This window comes from Corvus hawaiiensis, chromosome 7, assembly GCF_020740725.1.
Source record: "Corvus hawaiiensis isolate bCorHaw1 chromosome 7, bCorHaw1.pri.cur, whole genome shotgun sequence".
Classification (NCBI taxonomy): Eukaryota; Metazoa; Chordata; class Aves; order Passeriformes; family Corvidae; genus Corvus; species Corvus hawaiiensis.
The window spans coordinates 6,336,153-6,358,994 of NC_063219.1; the positions used below are offsets into that span (position 1 = coordinate 6,336,153).

General features: G+C 51.9%; 1 protein-coding gene across 1 annotated transcript; it reads right to left on the reverse strand.

Moving 5' to 3' along the window:
* Nucleotides 1-7,964: 7,964 nt before the first annotated feature.
* On the reverse strand, nucleotides 7,965-21,532 carry LOC125328641. The gene is made up of 8 exons (XM_048309622.1): nucleotides 21,435-21,532; nucleotides 20,452-20,545; nucleotides 19,844-19,938; nucleotides 19,366-19,707; nucleotides 19,001-19,196; nucleotides 15,558-15,687; nucleotides 15,340-15,384; nucleotides 7,965-8,364 (listed from the first exon to the last, which is right to left on the reverse strand). The coding sequence occupies exons 2-6, from the start codon at nucleotides 20,495-20,497 to the stop codon at nucleotides 15,677-15,679; spliced, it is 690 nt and encodes a 229-aa protein (XP_048165579.1). The 5' UTR covers nucleotides 20,498-20,545; nucleotides 21,435-21,532; the 3' UTR covers nucleotides 7,965-8,364; nucleotides 15,340-15,384; nucleotides 15,558-15,676.
* Nucleotides 21,533-22,842: the final 1,310 nt, after the last annotated feature.

The window sequence follows — 22,842 nt, forward strand, 5'->3', positions numbered from 1 at the left end:
GAAGAAGAAGAAGAAGGAGGGGGGGGGGGGGAGTCTGAGAATTCTCCGTGGTAAGCTTAAATGGTAAGTTGCTTACTCTTGCCATTGGATAAGAATGACTATAATTCGGCAATGGTAGTAGTCATGAGAGGCTACAGGCAAATGTCAAGGTATTGTGTATGGTGCTTGTTGCTTGTACTGTATTAAGATAGTCAGCAAAGAAACCGATATAATGCTTTGTAACTTGAACAGAAAGCGGCTCCCGGTATGCGTACGAGCTGTAGCTGACAGCTGTAGGGCTGGCTCTGCATACCCACTCCCTGAAACGCTGTAACTTCGCCTATGCAAGAAAGAGCTTTCAAGAGAGCCGCCTGAAGTGCAGCCAACCTTCGTGAGCCTTTCTCCTCCAGAGCCGTGCAAAGAAAGCGGGCACGCTACAGCGTGGGTGCGTGCAGCATGCACGAGCAAAAGCGGCCAAGCCCAGTGCCCTCGCTGGGCTTCCCTTTCGTGCGGACAACGTGAGGCGAAGAACGAAGCCGCAGAGCACCGGGCTTGCGTGTGCAGTGCACCGAGTTTTTAGTGTGAGATATAGGTAAACAGGTTTCCCTTTCGAGTCAGAATGCAAGAGACGGAGAATGTGGCTGGTACGCAGCTCTACGAAGGGAGTTGCAGGACGCTGCCCTATTTCGGCAGAGGCAGGGTTCCGGGGCACTTGGCTGCCAGAGCACTGTCCTGTGAGAGAAGTAGATGACAATTCGTCTCCTGGTAAGTGCGATGGGTTACAAACGGCGAAGAGGGAAGCCGCAGAGCACAGGGCTTGTGTGTGCAGTGTACCCAATTGCAATAGTCCATCAAAAGCTTGTTCACGATCAGCGGCACTGAGAATGCTGTTGCTGCTTCCAAAAGTAACGTGCAGCGGTTGGACTCCTTTACACTACGTGGAGAAAAGCCCTTTCGTACGCCTTCAGTGTTGCAGGGTCTGACCAGGTAGAGCTCACACAGTTGGACGCGTCAAAAGAGAAGGGGTCCTTACAGCACCCACTTCTCTTAGCAGCCTTGAAGCTGAGCACATCAGACTGTAGCAGGGTACCTTCTTTCTCAGACAGACATGTTGTGACATTTTTCAGTCTCGCAGCTCCGTCGCCAATGTACAGCAGCTGCTCTCATAGAAACAGACTCTAGAGGTAAAAGCTAGTGCTGGGTGCAGCTTCCCGTTGCTGTGCATAAGACGCATGGAACTCACCTGTGCACTCCGTCCTTGCCTCCTCCATTGCATCTTCCATGCTGTTGTCTGCGTCTCAGGTCCTAATGTTAAAGACAGTTACTTTGCATAGAGGGCTGGAAGAGGAATAGGAAGCAGCACCAGTAGCTCCCGTTTAACTTTTCTCTTGTGACTGCTAGCATGTATTCAGCAGGCAAGCGAGTTGCAAACACACTCTTCTTGCCGCCTGTACACTGCGCACACAAGCCTGGTGCTCTGCGGCTTCCTTCTTCGCCTTTTTGTAACACATCGCGCTTTCCTTCTCTGCCACCTTGAGAGAATGTGATGATGTGCTACATATAGTTGACAATGAAAGAGCGTACCACTTGTTTGTTTCCTCTAGACTGCAAGGGAGCTGTGAAAGCCAGCACTGGCTTTTTGTTCTAGAACTTTTTCATTGGGAGCAGTTGCTGGCTGGTTTGGAGGGGGTTTGGGAGCTGCAAAATTGGGAGGGTAAGGTTACCACCATAGAGCTGGAGAGAAAAGGCATCTCTCGAGGGAGTGTGATGCATTTCAGAGGCTGCGAGTTACGTGTTACGCAGCCGATCGCACAGAAAAGGTTCTAAAAGAAGGAGGTGGAGCTGGAATTGCCTTTTCTTTTGCAGCCTATAAACTGCACAGCCAACAACGAAACGATTCCTCTTCCTTCCCCGCTACATGCAGGACTACCGTCTTTGAAGTCTCCAAGAAGCAGGATGCACAGCGGAGCTCTTCCACTGACTTCTCCCACACGAATGGGGCCGGGCCAGAAAAGCGCTTGGCGTTTTCCTGGGCAGTATCAGCACTCATCTAAATAACCACACGATGGCGCTGTGGACTTGCAGGAGAGAGAAACCCACCTCGCCAGGCTCCAAACTTCCCCAAGGGCACACCCAATTTGGAAACGTCCCTGCTCTCAAATCTACTGTGTCAGGATAAAAACATTTCGCTCATCTTCCAAGTGCAAACACTCCTTCGCACCACTCTCAAAGGGCAACACGAACTCCTTTGCCCTAACAAATCTTTTCCCTCTCGCAGAGTCTGGCCACAAACTGAAAAATATCCAGCAGAAACAGAGCTCACAAAAGTGCCAGCTGAGAAAGCTCTCGCTGCCTACAACTTCAAGAGCACCCATCAAACTGCCAGCACATTCCTTGCTATCAGCACTTTCCTTAGCTCTAGGTACCATCCTAAGCTTTCAGCCTCGCAGAGTCATGATCCAAAGGGAACGGCCCCAGGGGCTGCTGACACACTAAAGGTACCAGGACAAAAAGCTCAACAGCTAGGCATTTGCATTCCCACTGACAGTTCAACAACTCCAATCCAGAGAACTACCTGTTGGCAAAAGCCCTTAAATTCACTGAGAGCACCCAATGTGCAGATCCAAACTTGCTGTCTTTGCCAAAGAGAAGAACTATAAGTCTGTCTCCAAAGAAATGGCGTCCCCTCCTCCAAAATACGAAACCTCAAGGGACTGATCCCATACCAAGGTGCCAGAACAGGGTAGGGTTGGAAGGAGTCCATCTGCTGCACGTTACTTTTGGAAGCAGCAACAGCATTCTCAGCTGCCTCTGCTCGTGAACGAGCTTTTGCTGGCCTTTTGCAATTGGATATACTGCGCACAAAAGCCCGGTGCTCTGCGGCTTCCTTCTTTGCCTTTTTGTAACCCATCGCACTTACCTTCTCCAGGAGGCGAATCGTCGTCTACTTCTTGCACGGGACAGTGCTCTGGCCGCCAAGCGCCCCGGCGCCCTGCCTCTGCCGAAATAGGCCGGTGTCCTGCACTTCCCTTCGCAGAGCTGCATACCAGCCACATTCTGCCTCTCTTGCATTCCGAATCAAAAGGGAAAGCTGCTTGCCTACATCTCGCACAGACAACTACGCCAGGACAACAAGCTGGATGGGAGCTTGCTTGTGGAAACTTGTATTTGCACCACAGTCATGGGGCAGTCCTGGTTCCTTTACAACCTGCAAAGCGCCATCAGCTTGCGCTGCTCTCTGCACGGTCCTTCTCAGCTCCAAGTACCACCGCCCCCATTAAAGCCTCGCAAGGAGCAAAGATCCGGATAGACGGATCGCGCAGAGAAATGGGTGCCAGGACAAGAGCGTGTTCTTCATTACCCCCTCATGTCACCCAGATTGTGGTGCTCTCTTGAAAGTCTGCCACTTTGAAAGGACTAATACAGCAAGTGCATCTCTCTTGGCACATTTGCCTGAGCTGCAGCTAGATGGACACTTCGGACGGTGTGAATCTGAAAGCATATGATTGCACCCAGAGCTGAGGAAGAAGCGTGCACAGCACACTGTGGATGCTTGAAGCATCGATGTGGAAGAGTGGCAAAGTTGAATGTTTCAGTAGAAGCAGTGCACCAGGGCTCTTTGCTGTAGAGGGATTCCTTGTGGAATAGGGGCGTATGATAGCTCAGGAGAGTTTGGGCAACCCAGGGCTGCTGCAGAAGAACCCTTGAAGGGGCCTCAGGCTGCAGATAGGCCAGAAAGACACCTGGCAGCAGGCAGCCTTGAACAGCCTTGGGTAAAGTTACACACTGGTCGGCTCCCCCGTTTCTTAGTGGCTGTCCCGTGTTCGTATCGTGACTTCGGCCGGCTCCCCTTCGCTCGGAACCCCGCCCCTGCTAAAGCCTGGGGCTGCAGCAGTACTGCAGGAGCCGCAGGAACCGTAGGGCCGCTGTGCCCGAGGAGCGGCTGCGCTGCCGTGGAGCGCAGCTCGGCACAGCGATGCCCTCGGGGAGTTGCCGAGCACAGCGATTCCCGTTCCTGCGGTAGAGTCTGGCGGGTGCATTCCCGGATCCCAGCAGCTCCGAGGGCTGTGCCGGGGGGGGAACTCGGACCTTTCCTGGCGCTCGCTCCGGCTGGGTAGTCTGAGGCCGTGCCGAGCACCGCCGGCTTTCCCCGGGAGCCCCCAGCACTGAGGTCTCTGCTCGGGGCTCTTTTTGCCGGGTGCCCTGGGGGGGCCTCGCCCCGAGTAGGGGCCGCGGCTCGGGGAGGACCCGGCGAGCACTCGATGTCCCGTGGACAACCAGGGCAGGGGCATCAGTGTGGTCAGGCCGGCCCCGTGTCCGCAGCGGAGTCCCTGTGGAATCAGGGATGCAAGAGTGCCCTGGGTAGATGCCAGTCAGAGTGTTGGAGGCCTTTCTTTCAGGATACCCAGTCGGGAATCAAAGGACGAGTCGATGTTCACAGTCACTGAGCTGCTTCAAGCACGATGTCAAGAATGCAACAGTCGCGGGTTTGAGCCCCGTACAGAATGACAGTCGTCCCATAGTGAAATGTAGCCCTCACACTTAATGTGCTTGTGGCCTTTCTGTGAAGAAAGGGGAAGGACCAGAAAGGCAAACCCTCCTTGTGGCTCACTTATCAAAATGCCCTATGGGTATGTTACCGTGTCCCGAAGCCATACGGAGGAGGAGAGAAGATCCAGCAGGCAGGAACTGTGCAGCAAGATTGATTTATTTAATTATTTTACAAACTCTTTCATGGACTTTTTTCTTCATAGTCTAATTGGACAAAGGATCAGCCACCCCTTGGGGTGGTTGGCTAAAATCCTAAAACATCCATTGCCAAAACATTTTTCTACTATACTATAAACAAGACTTTTCCAGGTTGCAAGTGTTTCATTGTTTATAGAACTCTGCTACTATCTTCTTTGAGAGAAAGGACTTAGAAAACACCAAGAAAATTCTTGCTAGAGCATTTTTGTATCCACACTCACTCACTTCCAGCTCGGCGCTGATGAACGCCAGAGATGCAAGTTCCAGCCCGGTACAGTTCCAACTCTGAAGATTCTCCCTATGGTGAAGTTTAGTCCTGGTGACTTTACAAATGGTGCTGAAGGGAACTGATCAGACAGACCTGCACGACAGACCTCAGCTCTGTGACTGGGCTGGGCACACAGAAAATGCAAGCACTTGAGGGGCACTTGCCTCAGCAACACACAGGCTGAGATGGACACCAAAACCCAGCACCATATGCACTCAGAAAACATTTCATTTTGCCTCACACAACTCAGCCTCAAACGCACACAAACCCAAACCCAACATACAAAAACACTACTACTGCTTTTCCTCTCAGCTACAATCACTTCACCACTCTTCCCACACTTCACCCTCCCATATTTACACCTACGTACACCTTGCATCACTGCAATCATCACTTTTAAACACAATTGACAACCTTTAGCTACTTGTTTGCCTTTAAATATGGAATCTTTGCTTTCTTGTACATTTTCATTACTTCTCAAACATTTCAAAACTTGCTTTTGGGCGTTTCACTTGAATTGCCCAGTACTCTCTATGTTGTCCTGGGGCTTTGTAGCAGCTGGGTTAGTTCTTTTAATAGGTATTTTGTTTAGGTACAAACGAAACACTGCCAGCCTGGCCACACACCCTCCTCCCTCTGAGGGGGGGTGGGTTGGTTCTGCAAATCCCTAGTACTCTATCACCTCCCTGGCTTTTTTCCCTCTCCAGCTCTTTGGAGGCAGTTTCCAAGGAGACAAACTCATTCCTCTTGGGATTGTCCACAAAGAAAGCCCAAAACTTTCTTTTAAAAGAGGGTTTTTTGGACAGATTTATTGGATTTTTAAGATAGGAAGGAGACTGTCTGGTAACTCCTCAGAATCATTCAGTACAAAACTTCTCTAAAACAAGCAGGCTTATTTGTCTCTAAGACCTGTAACACTTTCTTTTTCATCCCTCTGCTTACCTTTGCAGGACTAGTGACAGGTTTCTACATATGCCCTCTCTGGCTTCTTTCCTCAGATGCTTCAAACATTCTGTTGGTGGGATAAAGGTCATCTTCTGACAGACGGTTTTTTTTAGTCCCCACTTTGCTATAATCACTGTTCCCAGAATGCCTCTGTTACTTGTACAGTGGATGGATTTCCCAAACATTAGAGTCCTTGAAAGCTGGACCCCAAGAGAAGACGTGGCAGGTGGGAGAGACCACCGTAACCTCCCCTGGTGTTAATTAATGTGGGAGGGCATGTCCTGAGCTCTTTCCAGGTAAACTGGAGTTATGATCAAAGAATTGTCAAGTCAGCAAATGCCAACCCAGGTGAGAGGAACCCTCTCCAGAACAGACACTTGTTGCCACCATGACTTGTACCTGAAATTTGCATTAGTCAGAAATTTGCACTGTTACACTGTGAGGGATGTCCAGATACAAAGAGTTGTGTCAATGACCAGATGAGGTCTCATGGTCACTGTGTGAAATACTGGGCAGATGACCTCTCCCTTGGATGCATTTTTGGATATCAGAGCCATGTACACCCATAACATGCTTTCCATTTGGTTTGCTTTTCATTATCTTTTAGTATTCAGGAAAAGAAAGAATAGGTTTATTACTGCTGGCCTGGGCCCTAGGGTATATCACCATGTCCCGCAGCCATAGGGAGGAGGAGGAGAGAAGATCCAGCAGGCAGGAATTGTGCAGCAAGATTGATTTATTTAATTATTTTACAAACTCTTTTATAGACTTTTTTCTTCATAGTCTAATTGGACAAAGGATCAGCCACCCCTTGGGGTGATTGGCTAAAATCCTAAAACATCCATTGCCAAAATATTTTTCTACTATACTATAAACAAGACTTTTCCAGGTTGCAAGTGTTCGGTTGTTCACATACTCTGCTACCTCTTCTGCGTGAGAGAAAAGTCTCTCATGGACTTAGAAAATAGCAAGAAAATCCTTGCTAGCAGCATTTTTGTATCTATATAGGTTTAAGAAAAAAACCATGTCCTTATCTTCTTTACTTTCTCAGGATTTTTCTGATTGTTCCTCCAAGGCTCTTGTTCAGTTTACCAGCAGAGTATAGCTTTGTGTCCAAATCCACCTGGTGTTTTAAAATGCATCTCAAGAAGGGAAGGGTCTTGTTAAACACGAAGGAAATCCGTCTATGTGGGATTGGCTTTAGAACACTGGAACCAGATTCGGAAGGAGGAGCACGGCAGTGCCACAAGCACATGGCTGTTCAATGGATTGCATTTTCAACTCTCACTCAAAATGCCTTCCAGGCCTGTGATGGTGACAGTGGCATCTGGTCTGGATGATGGTTGTTGAGCCAGTGCATCTTTCCACATACACAGTGCACCAGTGGAAGTCAGAAATGCTCAGCCTGTCATTGCAGAGAATTTTCCTGGTAATGGTCTGAGATTAAACTGCAATGGTCTCAGGTAACCCAAAATTTGGAATTTTGCAAGAACCTGAGCTTCCATGTGGCACCTGGGGACATAGGCTAGTGGTGGCCTTGGCAGCGCTGGGTTAACAGTTGGACTCCATGATCTTAGAGGGTTTTTCCAGCCTTAATGGTTCTGTGAATCTGTGTCTAATGCAAGAGAAACACCATTGGGGTTGGATCTATTCTTCTGTTCTCTCCCTCACAGGGTTTACTCTCTCTTAAAGACTCTTACCTGCTGATTTTGTAGTTTTTACCATGCTGATTTTGTTGTTTGCGCTCTTTTGTACTGCTCATCAACTTCCTAACGGATGATCCTGACTCACCTCTTGCTTCTGGCAGTTTTCACTCTCGTCCCTTCCCAAGTCAGTCTGTGTCCCAGGACTAGGTCTTAGCAGGGATAATGTCTAGGGGCCTCTCCTGTCCAGGGGCTGACGTTTCCTACAGCTCCTCTGTTCATGTGTTTCAAAATCACTGTTATCCCTCACTTGCCAGGGCCTTGTTGTCCCAAAATGGGTTCTTTCACTCAGTGCACAAGAGGCCAATCCCCACACAGAGTCGAGGTACTTGTTTTATTTGCTGCACAGAAAAGGGGGCTGGATGGCAAATCCACAACGCCAATGCACTATCAAAAATATACACTATTTATAAATTTTAGCAGCAACATTAATGTTCATTGACTGAAAGTTACATCATTCTTTCATTAATTAGTATTCTATCATTTATTGGTTAAATGCTTCCCTCACTTCTTAGGCTAATTAGTTTGCATGATTAGTCTTCTTTTGAGTTGGTGAGTTTCATGAGTTGGTGGCTGTGACTTGGTGGTTGTGATCTGCCCATGCTAAAATTTCCATTTTCCTTTTTGTTGAGTTGTTCTTGTTTGTTCCTTGCAATCTGGCCTCATCTTGACTCTTTCCATTATGTCTGTTTTCTGTTTCTTCTTTTATAGTTGCCGTTGCTTGTTGGGGAAGATGAAACAGGAAAGCCTTATAAATATGATTGCCTGACAAAAGATTTTGGGAATATGAAAACTACAGGCGACATCGAAATGAAAGCCACTTTTGAAATACCAAGTCTTAGTTACTGAACAACTAGAAAACAACGGTATGGCCGACTGAAGTAATCCCCTCTTGATTGAACAATACCCTTTGCTTGCAGGCAGGTCCAAGGGTCAGAGCAGACCCTACTAGCTCAGCAGAAGGGGTCCAAAGAGTAGTTTTTAGAAGTTAAGATGTAACACTCTATGGTAATATAAGAACTCTTATAGGCTGTATGTAAATGCTATAGGATTTGTATCTTGTATTAGATTGGTTAGTGACAATTAGAACATTCAGTACAGAAGATGATTTATTGTATTGTAACCAGAACTTCAGACACTCTTACACACACTCTTACTGTAGGTTAAGGGGGTTCTGGGGTCCAGTCGGGACGGCCGGACGTAGACGGTGACGGATGGAGACGAGAGATCTCTATAGGCAGGTCTTGGGACACAGTCGGTTTATTGTAAAGGGCGTGGGTATTGGGGCACTGCTCAGAGCTGGTAGACTCAGCTCTGAGCAGGCCCAAGAGAGCAAGAGAGTGAACGGGTGAGAGAGAGAGTGTAAGAGCAAGAGTGGAAGAGAGAGCAGGAGAATAGAATGGAAGAGAGAATGAGAATGAGAATGAGAATGAGAATGAGAATGAGAATGAATAGAAGAGAGAGAATGTCTGAAGTCCTGGTTACAATACAATAAATCATCTTCTGCACTGAATATTCTAATTGTCACTAACCAATCTAATACAAGATACAAATCCTATAGCATTTACATACAGCCTATAAGAGTTCTTATATTACCATAGAGTGTTACATCTTAACTTCTAAAAACTACTCTTTGGACCCCTTCTGCTGAGCTAGTAGGGTCTGCTCTGACCCTTGGACCTGTTTGCAAGCAGAGGGTATTGTTCCATCAAGAGGGGATTACTTCAGTCGGCCATACCATTGTTTTCTAGTTGTTCAGTAACTAAGACCTGGTATTTCAAAAGTGGCTTTCATTTCGATGTTGCCTGTAGTTTTCATATTCCCAAAATCTTTTGTCAGGCAATCATATTTCCAAGGCTTTCCTGTTTCATCTTCCCCAACATCTCCCCCTTTTCGACGGACAATTAAGATATTAGACATAGTCTTACTCGTCATTTTTTGCACACACTGAAGTATACAAGGTACTGCTACTAAAACTATAATTATTACTACTAGAATAATCAAGCCTATTTTACAGAGTTCCCTTAGCCAGGGTGCAAAGCTCCAACCATCAAACAAACTGTCTAGCCAAGACGAGTTATCTGTTGTAATTTGGTTAGCTAGGTCCCTTAGGTTTTGTAACTGTTTGTGAATGGAAACAGAATGATCGGATAAGTTCATACAGCATAATCCTTCAAAATCTTCACAGCCATGCCCATGTGCTAATAAAAGATAATCAATGGCAGCTCTATTTTGTAAAGTGGCATGTCTGACTGCCTCTTCATCAGTTAACAAATCACTGATCATAGTAGAGGTGGCATTTACCTCTTTGCTGAGCCAACATCCCAACTTGTTTAACTGTTTTAGTGCAATTGAGGAACTTAACTGAGGAAGAAAAATGCTCGCAACAATTGATTTTTCAGAATTCCAAGGATGAAAGTCACTATCACAGTCGCTCTCATACTGATGTCCCCAGGAAGATCTAATTTTTCTGTTTTTCTTTTTGATTACTTCTTTGACACTGGGAGCAATAATTGTAAGTTGTCCCAGAGCACAAGGGCCACCATCTATTTTTGAAGGTATACCTTGCCAGGCTCTGTCTCCACAGATGAGCCAAATTCCTCTAGGGAATCGAATAGGAAGTTTGTTAAAACGATCTGCATGAGGTTCATCATATATAAGAAGCTTAGCTTGGTTGCACCAAGAAGTTACATTGCTATAAGCTGGGTGATATGGGGTAACATTTAAATGAGGACCGTTTTTTCCTAGAAAGTGAAAGAAATAGCAGGTATCCATAGTTAACGAGCCTAGGATTTCTAGCTCTTGAAGGTCAGATTTATCAATTTTAGAGTTATCAATATAAGTTTGGTGTTTATGGCTGGTAGTTGGAGAAATGTGATCATCGTATGGCCAGTACTTATCAAGAGTAACATTATCAAAACCTTCTGGTAAAGGTATTCCAACTAAACAGGTTGAAAAAGGTTTGTCAGGGCTTGTGTCAGATAGACAGATGGTATCGGAGCCTGCAGATTTGGCTAAAGCAACCCAGACATTTGTCTTTGGTTGATTTACAGGTAAAGCTTCGCTACAAAAACTAAAACATAAGAATAAAAGCAACATGCACGCGTGCAGATGAGAAAGCTCCATTATTTTCTTGAGCTGTTTTTGGCAGATCGCTTTTTTCTGGTGATTCTGCGTACTTCAGGTTTGGGTGCTTGCTTCCTGGCTTCCACTTGCAGGGTCACTGGCTGGTGTGGAACAGACAGTGGGCTTTGATGCGTGGTACAGCTTCACGTTCTTTGCTGGAATCCACTTGGTTCCTTCACCTGTGGAGAGACATGCAAATCCCTTTCCCCACATTATAAGATCATAAGGTCTTTCTATTTTTCCTGATGCTAAATTCTTAATTAAAACTGGAGGATGCTTTTTCAGTTTTGCTTTTTTGTTGTTTAGGAAATGTCTATAGATGGGGGGTTCAGGCTCTTCTGCAGAGCTGTTCAAGAAATTAAAAACATACAAGGCTTTATTCAACCTTCTTTGAGGTGTAGCCTGGGCTTTTCTCCTTTTCTGTTGATTTAAAATGCGTTTTAAAGTTTGATGTGTTCCTTTTAGGGTACTTTTTGGCAGTTGTTTAAGATACGGTGAGCAAATGCCACTGTATCTTACAGCACTTTTTAGTTCTTTAATTTGGAGAGTGGAGATGGGAGCCCACATTTTAGGACTGTCAGGCTGTTGGCTAGCTATCACAGGCTTAGTTAATAGACTAAGACTTTCATCTTTATAGATTTGGGGTCTTATTTCATGGCAATCTGTTAATTTAGAATAATCTGAGCACTTTGGAGGATTTTTTGATTCAGAAGGTAGCGCTGACAAACTTTCAGAACTCGTTTTCTCTTTCTGGGTTGCAAGATCCCCGCCGCTTGCCGGCGGGACTCTGGGGCTTATTGCAAACAAATCTGGCTGCTTTTCAGAGTTTACTTGTGTTAGTTTTAAAGCATCAGCTCCGGCAGAGGGGCTCTCCGTCTCCCCTGCCACTGGAGCTGCATTATTGCTCTCGGTTCCCCCCCTGCTCGCAGCTTCTGAGGCAAGGCTGCGCTGCGCGGAGGGATACGGCTGTACGGTGTCGGGGGACCCCGGCGGGGGCGGCTGCGGCACGGGGATGGGACACGGCGGGGCTGATGATGGCATGGCAGAGTTCGGGAGTGGTGCAGCCGATCTCGGTGGCGGCGGGCGAGGAGGCGGGGTGGAGCTGCGCGGCGGAGTCGCGGGAGGATGCGCGGCTGGTCCCGGGAGCGGTGCTGAGGTTGGAGAAGTCTGAGCGGACTGATACCACTGGTCCGGGAGTTGCAGCAATGGCGCATGCGCGTGTTGCGTCATCAGGTCCGCGCGGTAGGCTGTAAGGGCAGCAGTCCGTGTGGCGGGCGGTTCAGGCAAAGTGGGAGATGGCAGGACTGCAGAACCAGGGGCTGGGGCTGCGGTCGCGGGAGGCAGGAGGGCTGGTGGCTGGACCGCGGCGTGCTGCTGCTGGAAGCTTGTAGGCTGGGCTGGGGTGGGTGGTGGTGCCGCGGGAGACGGGGCTGCAGTGCCGGGAGACGTAGCTGGAGCAGGGGCAGGAACGGAGGAGACTGCAGACCTCCGTGCAGGCAGCGCGGCACCGGCATCAAGTGGCTCGCGGAGCTGGGGCGCTCCCAGCGCAAGCGATGGTGTGCGGGGATTGGGGAACCGCACAGAAACGGCAGCAGAGACGGCAGTAGACACAGGCGGCTGCTGTGCCGAGGGGCCGGGGGACCGCTCGGGGCGTGCTGTGTGCGCTTGAACGGCAGGGTGGGGGGGTAGGGTTCCTGCGGTAACGTGCACAGGGGGTGCCGGAGACAGCAGCGCGGCCGTGGCCGGCACTCTGGGCACCAGTGTTTCGGGAGCGGCAGGGGACTGTGAAGACGCAGCAGCGGCGGACGCGGATGGAACAATGGCTACCATCGGCGCCGTGTGGGGGGGGGGACCTGGGGGGCTGGAAGAAGGGTCGCCTCTTGGCTTTGGGGGGGGCCGGATATAACGGCAGCCATGGCCATAACCGGCGCGGCTGGGGGAGGGGTAACACCCGTAGGTAGCAGGGGGGTAGGCGCTGGCCCCGCCGGGGTACCGCCGGGGGGCGGGGCCACCATGATGTCAGCAGCGGGGGGTGGGGTAGCAATGACGGCAGCAGGGGGGGGTGGAGCCGTGGTGACGGAACCGGGGGGGGGGCACGGAGGGGCAGGGGCAAGGGGCGGGGCCGCGGAGACGCTGGCACTGAAGGCGGGGGCCGCGGGGGATGGGGCAGCGGGGACCGCGGGGGATGGGGCAGCGGGGAGGAACGGGATGGCGGGAGGGGCGGGAGGGGCCGTAGGGTCCGGTGGGGTGGCTGGGGCCGGGGTAACGGGCGCGGGGGCCGCGAGCGCGGGGGGCGGGGCGGCGCGCGTCAGCCGGACCGCGGGTATCGGAGCCGCGGGGTCCGGCGGAGGGGCGGGGGCCGTGCTCCGCTGCGGGCTTGCGACGGCAAGGGGCGGACTCGCAGCTGGAACCGGGCTCGGCGGGGTGACTGCTGCGGGCGGCGCCACCGCAGCAAACAGCTCTACCAGCGCTCTGCAAGCTGGGATCAGCTGTGCAGCTGCCATATCTCGGTAGGAGATATTATTAAAGAGCTTAACTCCAACTGTGTCCCAAAAGTCTCTTGTAAAGACGGCTGAACGGTCAGCATTTGGGAAATTAAGTCGGGTCCATTCTAAAAGATTTTTTAGCTCGTGTTTAGGCAACTGACTTGGACCAGAGCTTATAAGTAAATGCTTAAGTTGCTTATAGAGATCTCTGTCATGGGCAGAGTGGGTTTGTCCCATTTTTTAGACCAGTATGATACTCAGGTGATGTCGCAGGAGCAGCGTCCTTACTCAGATGTCTGTCGTGGGGGGCTGGCCAGGCACTCCACTCAGCACTCAGGACGCGGCTTTTCGGTCCTTTCCCAGAGCTCCGGTTTCAGGCGTCGCTTGGCAACGGCTTTCCGTGCTCAGGACCTCACGGGTGGGTCCGCACTGAGCTGCAGTGCGGGCGGTGCTCAGCACTACTCGCCTGTGCTCGGGGCGTGCGGCAGATTTCCCTCCGCAGAGCTCCGGTCAGTACTGCTTAGCAGCGTGTCCGTGCTCGAGGGGTGATACGGCAGACCTCCTCAAAGAGCTCCAGGGGGCCGCTGCGCAGCAGTGGCGGCCCGTGCTCGAGGACTGCCAGGCAATTGCCTCCAAGAGCTCCAGGTAAACCCCGTGCTCGAAGGCTGCCTCAGCAGAATTACAGAGCTCCAGCTATTACGATGCGCAGCATCGGTATGCCGTGCTCATGACAAGTTCTAGGTGGCTATAACTGGTCTTTTAGTTACCGTCCATGGAGAAAAGTCCTACAGATGGAGAAAGCTGAACCGGGTGTTCAATCACGTTGTGCGCCAGGCTGCAGGTGCTGGGTGTGGGCTCGGCAATCACGGTGGGCGCCAGACTGTAGGTTACGGGGGTTCTGGGGTCCAGTCGGGACGGCCGGACGTAGACGGTGACGGATGGAGACGAGAGATCTCTATAGGCAGGTCTTGGGACACAGCCGGTTTATTGTAAAGGGCGTAGGTATTGGGGCACTGCTCAGAGCTGGTAGACTCAGCTCTGAGCAGGCCCAAGAGAGCAAGAGAGTGAACGGGTGAGAGAGAGAGTGTAAGAGCAAGAGTGGAAGAGAGAGCAGGAGAATAGAATGGAAGAGAGAATGAGAATGAGAATGAGAATGAGAATGAGAATGAATAGAAGAGAGAGAATGTCTGAAGTCCTGGTTACAATACAATAAATCATCTTCTGTACTGAATATTCTAATTGTCACTAACCAATCTAATACAAGATACAAATCCTATAGCATTTACATACAGCCTATAAGAGTTCTTATATTACCACAGAGTGTTACATCTTAACTTCTAAAAACTACTCTTTGGACCCCTTCTGCTGAGCTAGTAGGGTCTGCTCTGACCCTTGGACCTGTTTGCAAGCAGAGGGTATTGTTCCATCAAGAGGGGATTACTTCAGTCGGCCATACCATTGTTTTCTAGTTGTTCAGTAACTAAGACCTGGTATTTCAAAAGTGGCTTTCATTTCGATGTTGCCTGTAGTTTTCATATTCCCAAAATCTTTTGTCAGGCAATCATATTTCCAAGGCTTTCCTGTTTCATCTTCCCCAACACTTACTACACTCTCTCTCACTTCTTCTTCTTCACTCTCATTCCTCTCGCTCTCTCTCTCTCTTTACTTACCCGCTTACTCTCTTGCTCTCTTGGGCCTGCTCAGAGCTGCAGCTGGCAGCTCTAAGCAGTGCCCCAATACCCACGCCCTTTGCAATAAACCGCATGTTCCAAGATCTGACTTCAGAGATCTCTCGTCTCTGTCCGTCCCGACCGTCCGAACCACCCAAGCTCCCGCAGTCCGGCACCCAACGTGATTGCCGACCCACCCCATAGGCACCTACAGTTGCTGAGGCTGCAATTACGGAGATGTGCTAAATGTAATTTAAGCTCAGCGGTACATCACCCCCACCTTGCTCTGGCTCCAACACCCCTGGGGACCAGGCATCCCACCTGCCAGTTCTCCTCATCCATCCTGCTTGTGCCACTCCCCATCTCACCCCAGACCTTGTCCAGAATGTCAGGTCTGTGCTACTGGCACGTACCTGCGAGAGGCATCTGTCTGTGCCCAGCACCATGGTGGCAATGAGCTGGGAAGAAAAGAGTGGGTGGCTGCTCCGTGGGGTCCAGTTCAGCATCCACAAACAACCCTCCCTACCCAGCTCTCCCTAGGGAAACTGAGGCACAGATCCCCCCCCCATGCTCAGCATCACTCTCCCAACCTTGGTTACCCCCACTGTATCCTTACCTTTGCCATCCCTACCTTGCTGGGGAGGGGCTGGAGCTGTGTCCTGAAGTGGGTGGTCTGGAGATGCTGTGCTGTGCAGGTGCTGGTGTTCTGGCCTCTGCAGCACTGCTGCACAGGGGGGATCTTGCACTCAATTACTGCCTTCCTGTGGGATGGGCATGGGGAGGCTCAGTGCCCAGCACTGCGGCACCCTGGGCTTCACCCCACTGCACCAGGGAGTGAGTCAGGAATGCTTCCCTGTGGGACATGTCCCTTCTGCCTCCCCTCCACCTGCTGCATGAGACCCACACCCATCCCACTGGGCTGGATCTGCTGTTTCTTTCCCCATGGGCAGGTGAGCTGGCCATTGCCATGGCAGGTCCGGGATCTGGGCTGTCCCTGATGCAGGGCTTGGTTTTGGGAACTCCTTTTACAGAAGGAAACTGGCTCCCCACCAAACCTGAGGTCAGACTGAGACCAGACACAACTCATCACATGTGGCTTCAGTACCCCTGTGACAGACACCTGGCTAGACAGGGGAGCACAGAGGGTCTCTAAACTCGCCAGACCTAGGGCAAGCACAGCTGCTGCCTGCAGCCCCTCTCTGCTCCCTACCCAGGCACCCTAAGCCCCTTCTGCCCCCACCCAGGGAAAAGTTCTCCCTTGTCAGCCCTCCCTAAACACTGGGTGCCAGGGATGGGTGCTCAGGTCCCCTACCTATGGCTGTGCTGTGGCTCCTCCTTGGCAATGGTGTGATGTTGCATACAGGTAAAACCTTATAAAATGAAGGCCTTGTTGCCTTTGTAAAATCATGGCTCAGGCCTGTTATTGCTGCTAGATAAGGACCGTGAGAAAGAGGCATAGCTGAATTACAGGTAGAAAAACATGCTGCATGATTATCATGTGTTCACCCAGTGGTGTGTGGTGATTGGTTGAATTAAGCTTTTTGTGCTTTAACACTATGTAAACAGCTAAGAAACTATAAAAGACACTGTGTGGTATTAAAGATAAGCTTTTTGCCTTCTGAACGGAGTTGGTGTGTGTGATTCGTTGAGTGTTGCATCCATCTCAACTGCGACAGTGTGGGGGTGCTCAGTGAGGCTCAGGGGCAGTGGTGGCAAGCACAGGGCAGTGTCGAAGTGCCTGTGGAGGGCAGGAGTCTTGAGTGGGTGACAGGGGACAAAAGACCCACCCCTGCTCGGGGCAGCGCCCCAAGACCCACAGGTTTGTACCCCATGGCATTCTCTACCTTACACCCCTCGGGGAGGGGTCCCCACCCTCTGCCCATGGACGGGGCTACAGACAGGGCTCAGCAAGGTCAGACCTCCAAGGCACCCTCATGCCTGGCACAGTAGGGCACTGCCAGCACCCACCTCCCCCAGTTCCCCCCACACAGTCCCCTGATGTCACCTGTGCCAGGTGCTACTCATGGGCCAGGAACCTGCATGCTGAGGTTCCATAAGGGGCCAACATCTGCCTATGGTGGGGAGAAAAGGTCTGGGTGAGCTCCTGGGGGGATGCAGCTCTGCCGCCTTGCAGGCAGCAGGATGGTGCTGGGCCCATCACTGCAGGAGCCACAGCATTTGCAGGCAGAACCACAGGTTTTGGACCCTGGATTCTCCCGCATCCCCCAGCATGGTCCCACCCTGGTGGCTGATGCAAGGTGAAGGACACAGGCACCTTTGCTGCCCAGCCAGCCCTCGAACTGGTTTAATCGATTTGTTAATGACTGTGCTGTGGCTTGCCAGGAAGGCAAGTCACGGTTCAGCTCTAGGGCACCACGTGTTGCATCCCTTCCCGGGGGACAAGTCACCATCCCCCACACTTGCTCCTGGAAGCCTCTGCATCCACACCCCAGTTTTGGTTCAGGAGGGCTCTGTCCTCAGGTGCCCCCTCTTCCTGTCTCCTTTCACGTGGGGAACCTGCTACTGGTGGGGGGAAAAGGCACAGCTGCTTCGTCAGCATCCCCATGGTTTGTTTGGCAGCTATATTGGTCCGATACCAGACGGGCACTGGCTGGGACAGCTGGAAGGAACAGGGCCCTTGTTGTCCCCAAAGCCATCAATGTCCACATCACACTCAATCCCAGCAGTGTCATCATGCTCTGTCTTCATCCCCTCCTTGGGCTCCTTGATGCTCTTCCAGGTCTTCTCCAGCTGCTTTCGGAAAGGTCCCAGCTCCAGGTGATCCAGTTATGGACAGATGCACACCTCAGCCAGCTGCCCCAGGATGGGACATGGTCCCCAGGAAAAAGCCAGGAGGGGATTCTCAGAGGGATGCTGCCTCAGGCTGCCAAGCCTTCAAGGTGCCAGTTTTACACAGCGGGACAAGGCACCCTCACCTTGCTGTCTGTGATGTCACTGAGCTGCTTCTGCACCTCGTGCCAGCACTGCTCCTGGCTGGACACTTGGCTCAGCACCTCCTGCATCCTCTCCTCCAGCCACTCCATGCATGCCTCAAACTGGGTGCAATTGACTTTGGTGCCCAGAGCTGCTTTGCCAGCTCTTTAGCTTTCTAGAAGGCAGGAGAGTGGTGAGAAAAGGGTGGAAGAATGACAGAGGCAGAACATTCAGGTGCAGAGGGATTGTGCCCCTTTCCAGAAAGTGTGGCCCCACTTGTTTCATCACCCCTGCTGGGTTGGTCCCACCAGCCAAAGGCACCTGGAGGGAGACAGAGGGACCTGGCAGACCACAGCTGGTCTGGAAATCCTCCTTCCCTCTAGGCCAGTTCTTCCACCCAGCCCCCAAGGGACAAGGGGCATTTTATCATCCTGCCTGGGACCCCTTGGTCTGGCACTGGAGCCCCCCAAGACTATACCCCATATTACTGTCAGCAATAGGTACTGCTCCTCTTCTTTGTCCTTCTTCAGTTTCTTCAGGGACTGGAACAGAGCCTTCCAACACAGAAAGCATCCCATGACACTGCAGCAGGAACGGAACTGCATCCTGGCTAGATGAGCACCCACCATGTCCACCCCCAGAAAAACCCAGGGAAAGGTACTTTGAACCCACATGGATTGGCAGGGGGACAGATCCCTTGCAGTCCACAGGTTGGGGGATGTTCTGTTACTGCAAGGGTTTCAGCCACACACCTCAGTATCTTTCTCCTTCTGTTGGGAGTCTTGCAGGAGGCCCCCTGTGACAGAGCTGAGCCCCTCACATTCCCATTGCAGGTGCACGACAATATCCTGAATGTGCTGCAGCAGCTCCTTGTCCTGCTTCAGGGAGGATGACAAGGTGCTGCCATGCAAGAGGGGCCCAGCTGCTCCACAGGGACAGAGCCAGGATACTCAGACAATGGCCATGGGCCCTCAGTGACAGAAGGACATTTGCATCAAGGCTTTAATGTCCTTCCAAGCTGCTGACATGTCCAAGCCAATTTGGGGGCAGAGAGAGGTTTCCCCCCAGTACAGCAAAGCCCAAGCAGCAGGGAGGTTGTGGCAGCCCCCAACCAAGCCCCTTGTGCTGCAGTCTGCCTACCTGGCTTGGCCACCTCAGCTCCCTCCCCACATCCAACCATGGGCAGCCGTGACTCCAGGGAATGTGCCAGCTCCTGGAGCTTTTCATAGTGCAGGAAGAGCTCCCCAACATGCACTCTGGTGTCTGAGCTGCACCTGGAGCATGCTGCCTTCTCCTGCTCCTGCCGCATGCTCACCATTGCCATCAGTTTGTCCATCTGCAGGGAGGGGAGAAGAAATTACCTCTGAGGTGGGACAGATGCAGCACCAGACTCAGGTACTGTTGAGGGTCAGAGACTCCATCCAGCTGGGGGATATGGTCAGGAACTCTGCCAGGAGCACCCCTCTGAGCTGGGAGGTGGTGGGACTGCTCCCTGAGGACCTCACCTGCTCCTGTGGCTGGTCAGCCCTCCTGGACATCAGCTGATCCAGCATGCTCTTCCTTGTCTCTCGCAGCTCCTCCAGCTCCTGTTTTGTCTCCAGCAGTGCAGACCTGGACAGCTTGATGGGGGCAGGGGCAGACTTTGCCTCCATGGGGTCCCTCAGGTGGTGTCTCTTGCCCCCAAACGGATGCTCCCAGCACCACTGGGCTCCCTTTGCAGTCCCATGGGGTACAAAAACCTCTCCCACCCTCTTACCCAGCTGCAGGGAGAGCTGATCGCTCATGCCTGCCTTCCACTTGGCTCCATCCTCCCTCAGCTTTCTGACGGCATGCTCCAGCTGCCTGATCTGGGATGGGCAGTGGTGGCAGAATCAGGACATGGACCCCATGTTGTCCCAGCGCAGGCTCCCCTCAGCTGCCTCCTTCCTGCCCAAATGCCATCCTGCATTGCTGCAGATCCCTCTGGGACTGCTGCTGGCTCACCTTGTCCTTCTCACCCTGCAGGTCACTGGCCAGGCCCTGCAGGGAGGACACCTGTCTCCACAGCTGGTCCAGCTCGCTGATGATGCTCTCCTGGCCTAGAAGGGCATGGTCCAAGGGAACACACTGTCAGTCAGGGGGTCTTGCCCTCAGGGCTGGCTCTGACCCAAGGTATCCCCATGCCACCTAGCTTGTGGCATCCCTCTGTGTCCCCAGAGCACCAGGAGTGTCTGCAGCATGGGCTTTCTGAGCATGAGGAAGACTGGGTTTCATGCCAGTGGAACATGGCTGAAGGCCTGCTCCTCCTCCTTGGGTCCCTGGAGATGCTGGCTGCATCCCTGGGATGGCGGTCTGGGTGCCAGGGGTTTCTGGCTGCATCCCTGGGATGGTGGTCTGGCTGTGCCAGGATGCTGGGTGTGTCCTCAGGATGGTGCTCTTAACGCTGGTGGAACTTGACTACATTCCCAAGGTGGTGGCACAGGCACCACACTGGATCTGAGGGAGCACCTACCCACTTCTCAGGGATCCCTGGTACTCTCTGCATTCCTGTTTGGGTCTCCAGGGAAACAAGCTGTGTCCCTTGGCTCTGGTCCTGGCTGCCAGCTGCATACCTGGTCCCTTCCTCTCCAACTCTAAACTTGATCTGGGGGTGTCCATGGATGAAGTGGGGGGCTCAGCAGAGGCAGACCAGACCCCATAGCGCTCCTGGAAGAAGAAGGCAAATGGGACCAGGTTGATGGGGCACAAGAAGAGCAGCAGCAAGGGTAGACTCAGCACCCCCCACCCTGTCCCCATGCCCTGTTCTCTAAAACCCCAGTTCACGGAGCCAGAGTCAAGTACCCCACAAAGAGCCAAAGCCAGAGTCAAGTACCCCACACCATCCAGGGATGCAGGGCAGGGGTGACAGGGAGACAAAGGGAGGGATGAGGAGGGGGTGAGGGTTTAGCTCCCTCCCAGGGGAACTGGTGGCAGCTCAGCTGCCCACATGCCTGCTGCACCCTCTTTATGTCCTGTCCCATGCTGGATTGCTCCGTGTTCATCTTGCCCACCTCCTTGTGGAGACCCTGGCACAAACCCATGGCCTAGGACCCCCCATCCTGCCCTGGGGAGCTCATCACACAGCCTGGGTCAGCAGGGATGGGCCCAGCACCTCCTGCCCAAGCCAGACTCCATGCTGGAGCATGGAATCCCATCTGAACAGCAAAGAGCTGCTCCCACAGGTTCAGTTGCTGCCTGGGCAGGGAGACAGTGGGAAGTGCTGCTTCATGCTACTGCTTCCTCATTGCGACTCCCATTCCTTGGCAGTGCCCCACACTCAGCAACAGGCAGGTCATAAAGTTATGGAGTTGGGGAATGGCTTGGGCTGGAAGGGACCTTAAGCTCATCTCATTGCACCCCCCTGCCATGGGCCAGGACACCTTCCACCAGACCAGGTTGCTCCAAGCCCCATCCAACCTGGCCTTGGACACTTCCAGGGATGGGGCAGCCGCAGCTTCTCTGGGCACCCTGTGCCAGGGCCTCAGCACCCTCACAGGAGAGAATTTCTTCCCAATATCCCATCTAACCCTGACCTCTGGCAGTGTGAAGCCATTACCTGTTGTCCTGGCTCTCCAGGGCTTTGTCCAAAGTCCCTCTCCAGCTCTCTTGGAAGCCGTTTAGGCACTGGAAGAGGCTCTAAGGTCTCCCTAGAGCCTTTTCTTCTCCAAGCTGAACACCCTCAGCTCTCACCCTTTCCTCATAGCAGAGGGCTCCAGCCCTTGGAACATCTCTGTGGTCTCCTCTGGATTCTCTCAAACAGCTCCATGTCCTTCCTGTGGTGGGACCCCAGGGCTGGAGGCAACTCTGCAGGTGCTCAGGTCTCACCTGAGCAGGGCAAAGGGGCAGATCCCCTCTCCTGCTGCCCACGCTGTGGGATCAGCCCAGGACATGGTTGGTTTCAGGGGAGAGCGCACATGGCCGAGGCACGTCCGGCTCTCACACACCAGCATCCCCAGGTCCTCCTTGGCAGGGCTGCTCTCAATCCCTTCATCGCCCAAGCTGGATTGATGCTGGGGGTTGCCCTGACCCGGGTGCAGCACCAGCACTTGGTCTTGTTGAACCTCATGAGGCTTTCATGGGCCACTTCTCAAGCTTGTCCAGGTCCCTCTGCATCACATTCAGTCCTTCAGGGTGTCACTGCACCCTCAGCTTGGCGTCATCTGCAAACTTGCTGAGGGTGCACTCAATCCCTTCATCTATGTCATTCATAAAAATATTAAACAGTACCTGTCCCTGTACGGACCCTAAGGGTCACTTGCCTTCTCTTAAGTGTACCGTGACACTGGAAGTGCATGTGGGACAAAGTGGGTGGCATCATGACAAGAGACAGTGCTTAGGATCACTACGGTCATGGCTAAGTCTTGGCTCTCTTTTTATTGCATGTAAAAAAACAGTCTCCATTTGTAGCTCTCTTTTCATGCGCTACAACTCATGAGAAACAGAAACAGATTTCCTCCAAAACAGAAAAATAATCTCAGTAAGTTTTCTTGGAGAAGTCTGGAGCTGCCACCAAGGATGTCAGGTCCCAAAACCATAGATCAAAAGACTCCAGATGCCTGGGATGAATCTCGGATAGATGCCAGAGCTGAGAGTTTCTCCAAAGGAGAAAAATGACCTCAGGTAGCATCCTGGGAGTAGCCTAGGGCTGACACCTGGGATCTCTGAAATCAGAGATCAAAACACTCTAGAAGATTCCTGGGAAGAGTGTCAGAGGACTCCTGGAAGAAGCAGTTTCCATCAAACAAGAATTATACTGAATATATGCTGTATCTACTTTATCTCTTCTGCATGTGCTCAATCCGAAATTGCAGCTTGGAGCAGATTTTAACAAGAGGTGAAATCCACACAGCCATGTCCTCTCAAGACACATCACCGTATGACACTTGAATAATTCAGTTACAGCAAGAAATTTATATGCAGAGTAATATCACAGAGAGGTGTAAAGATGTCCAGAATTTGGAAAA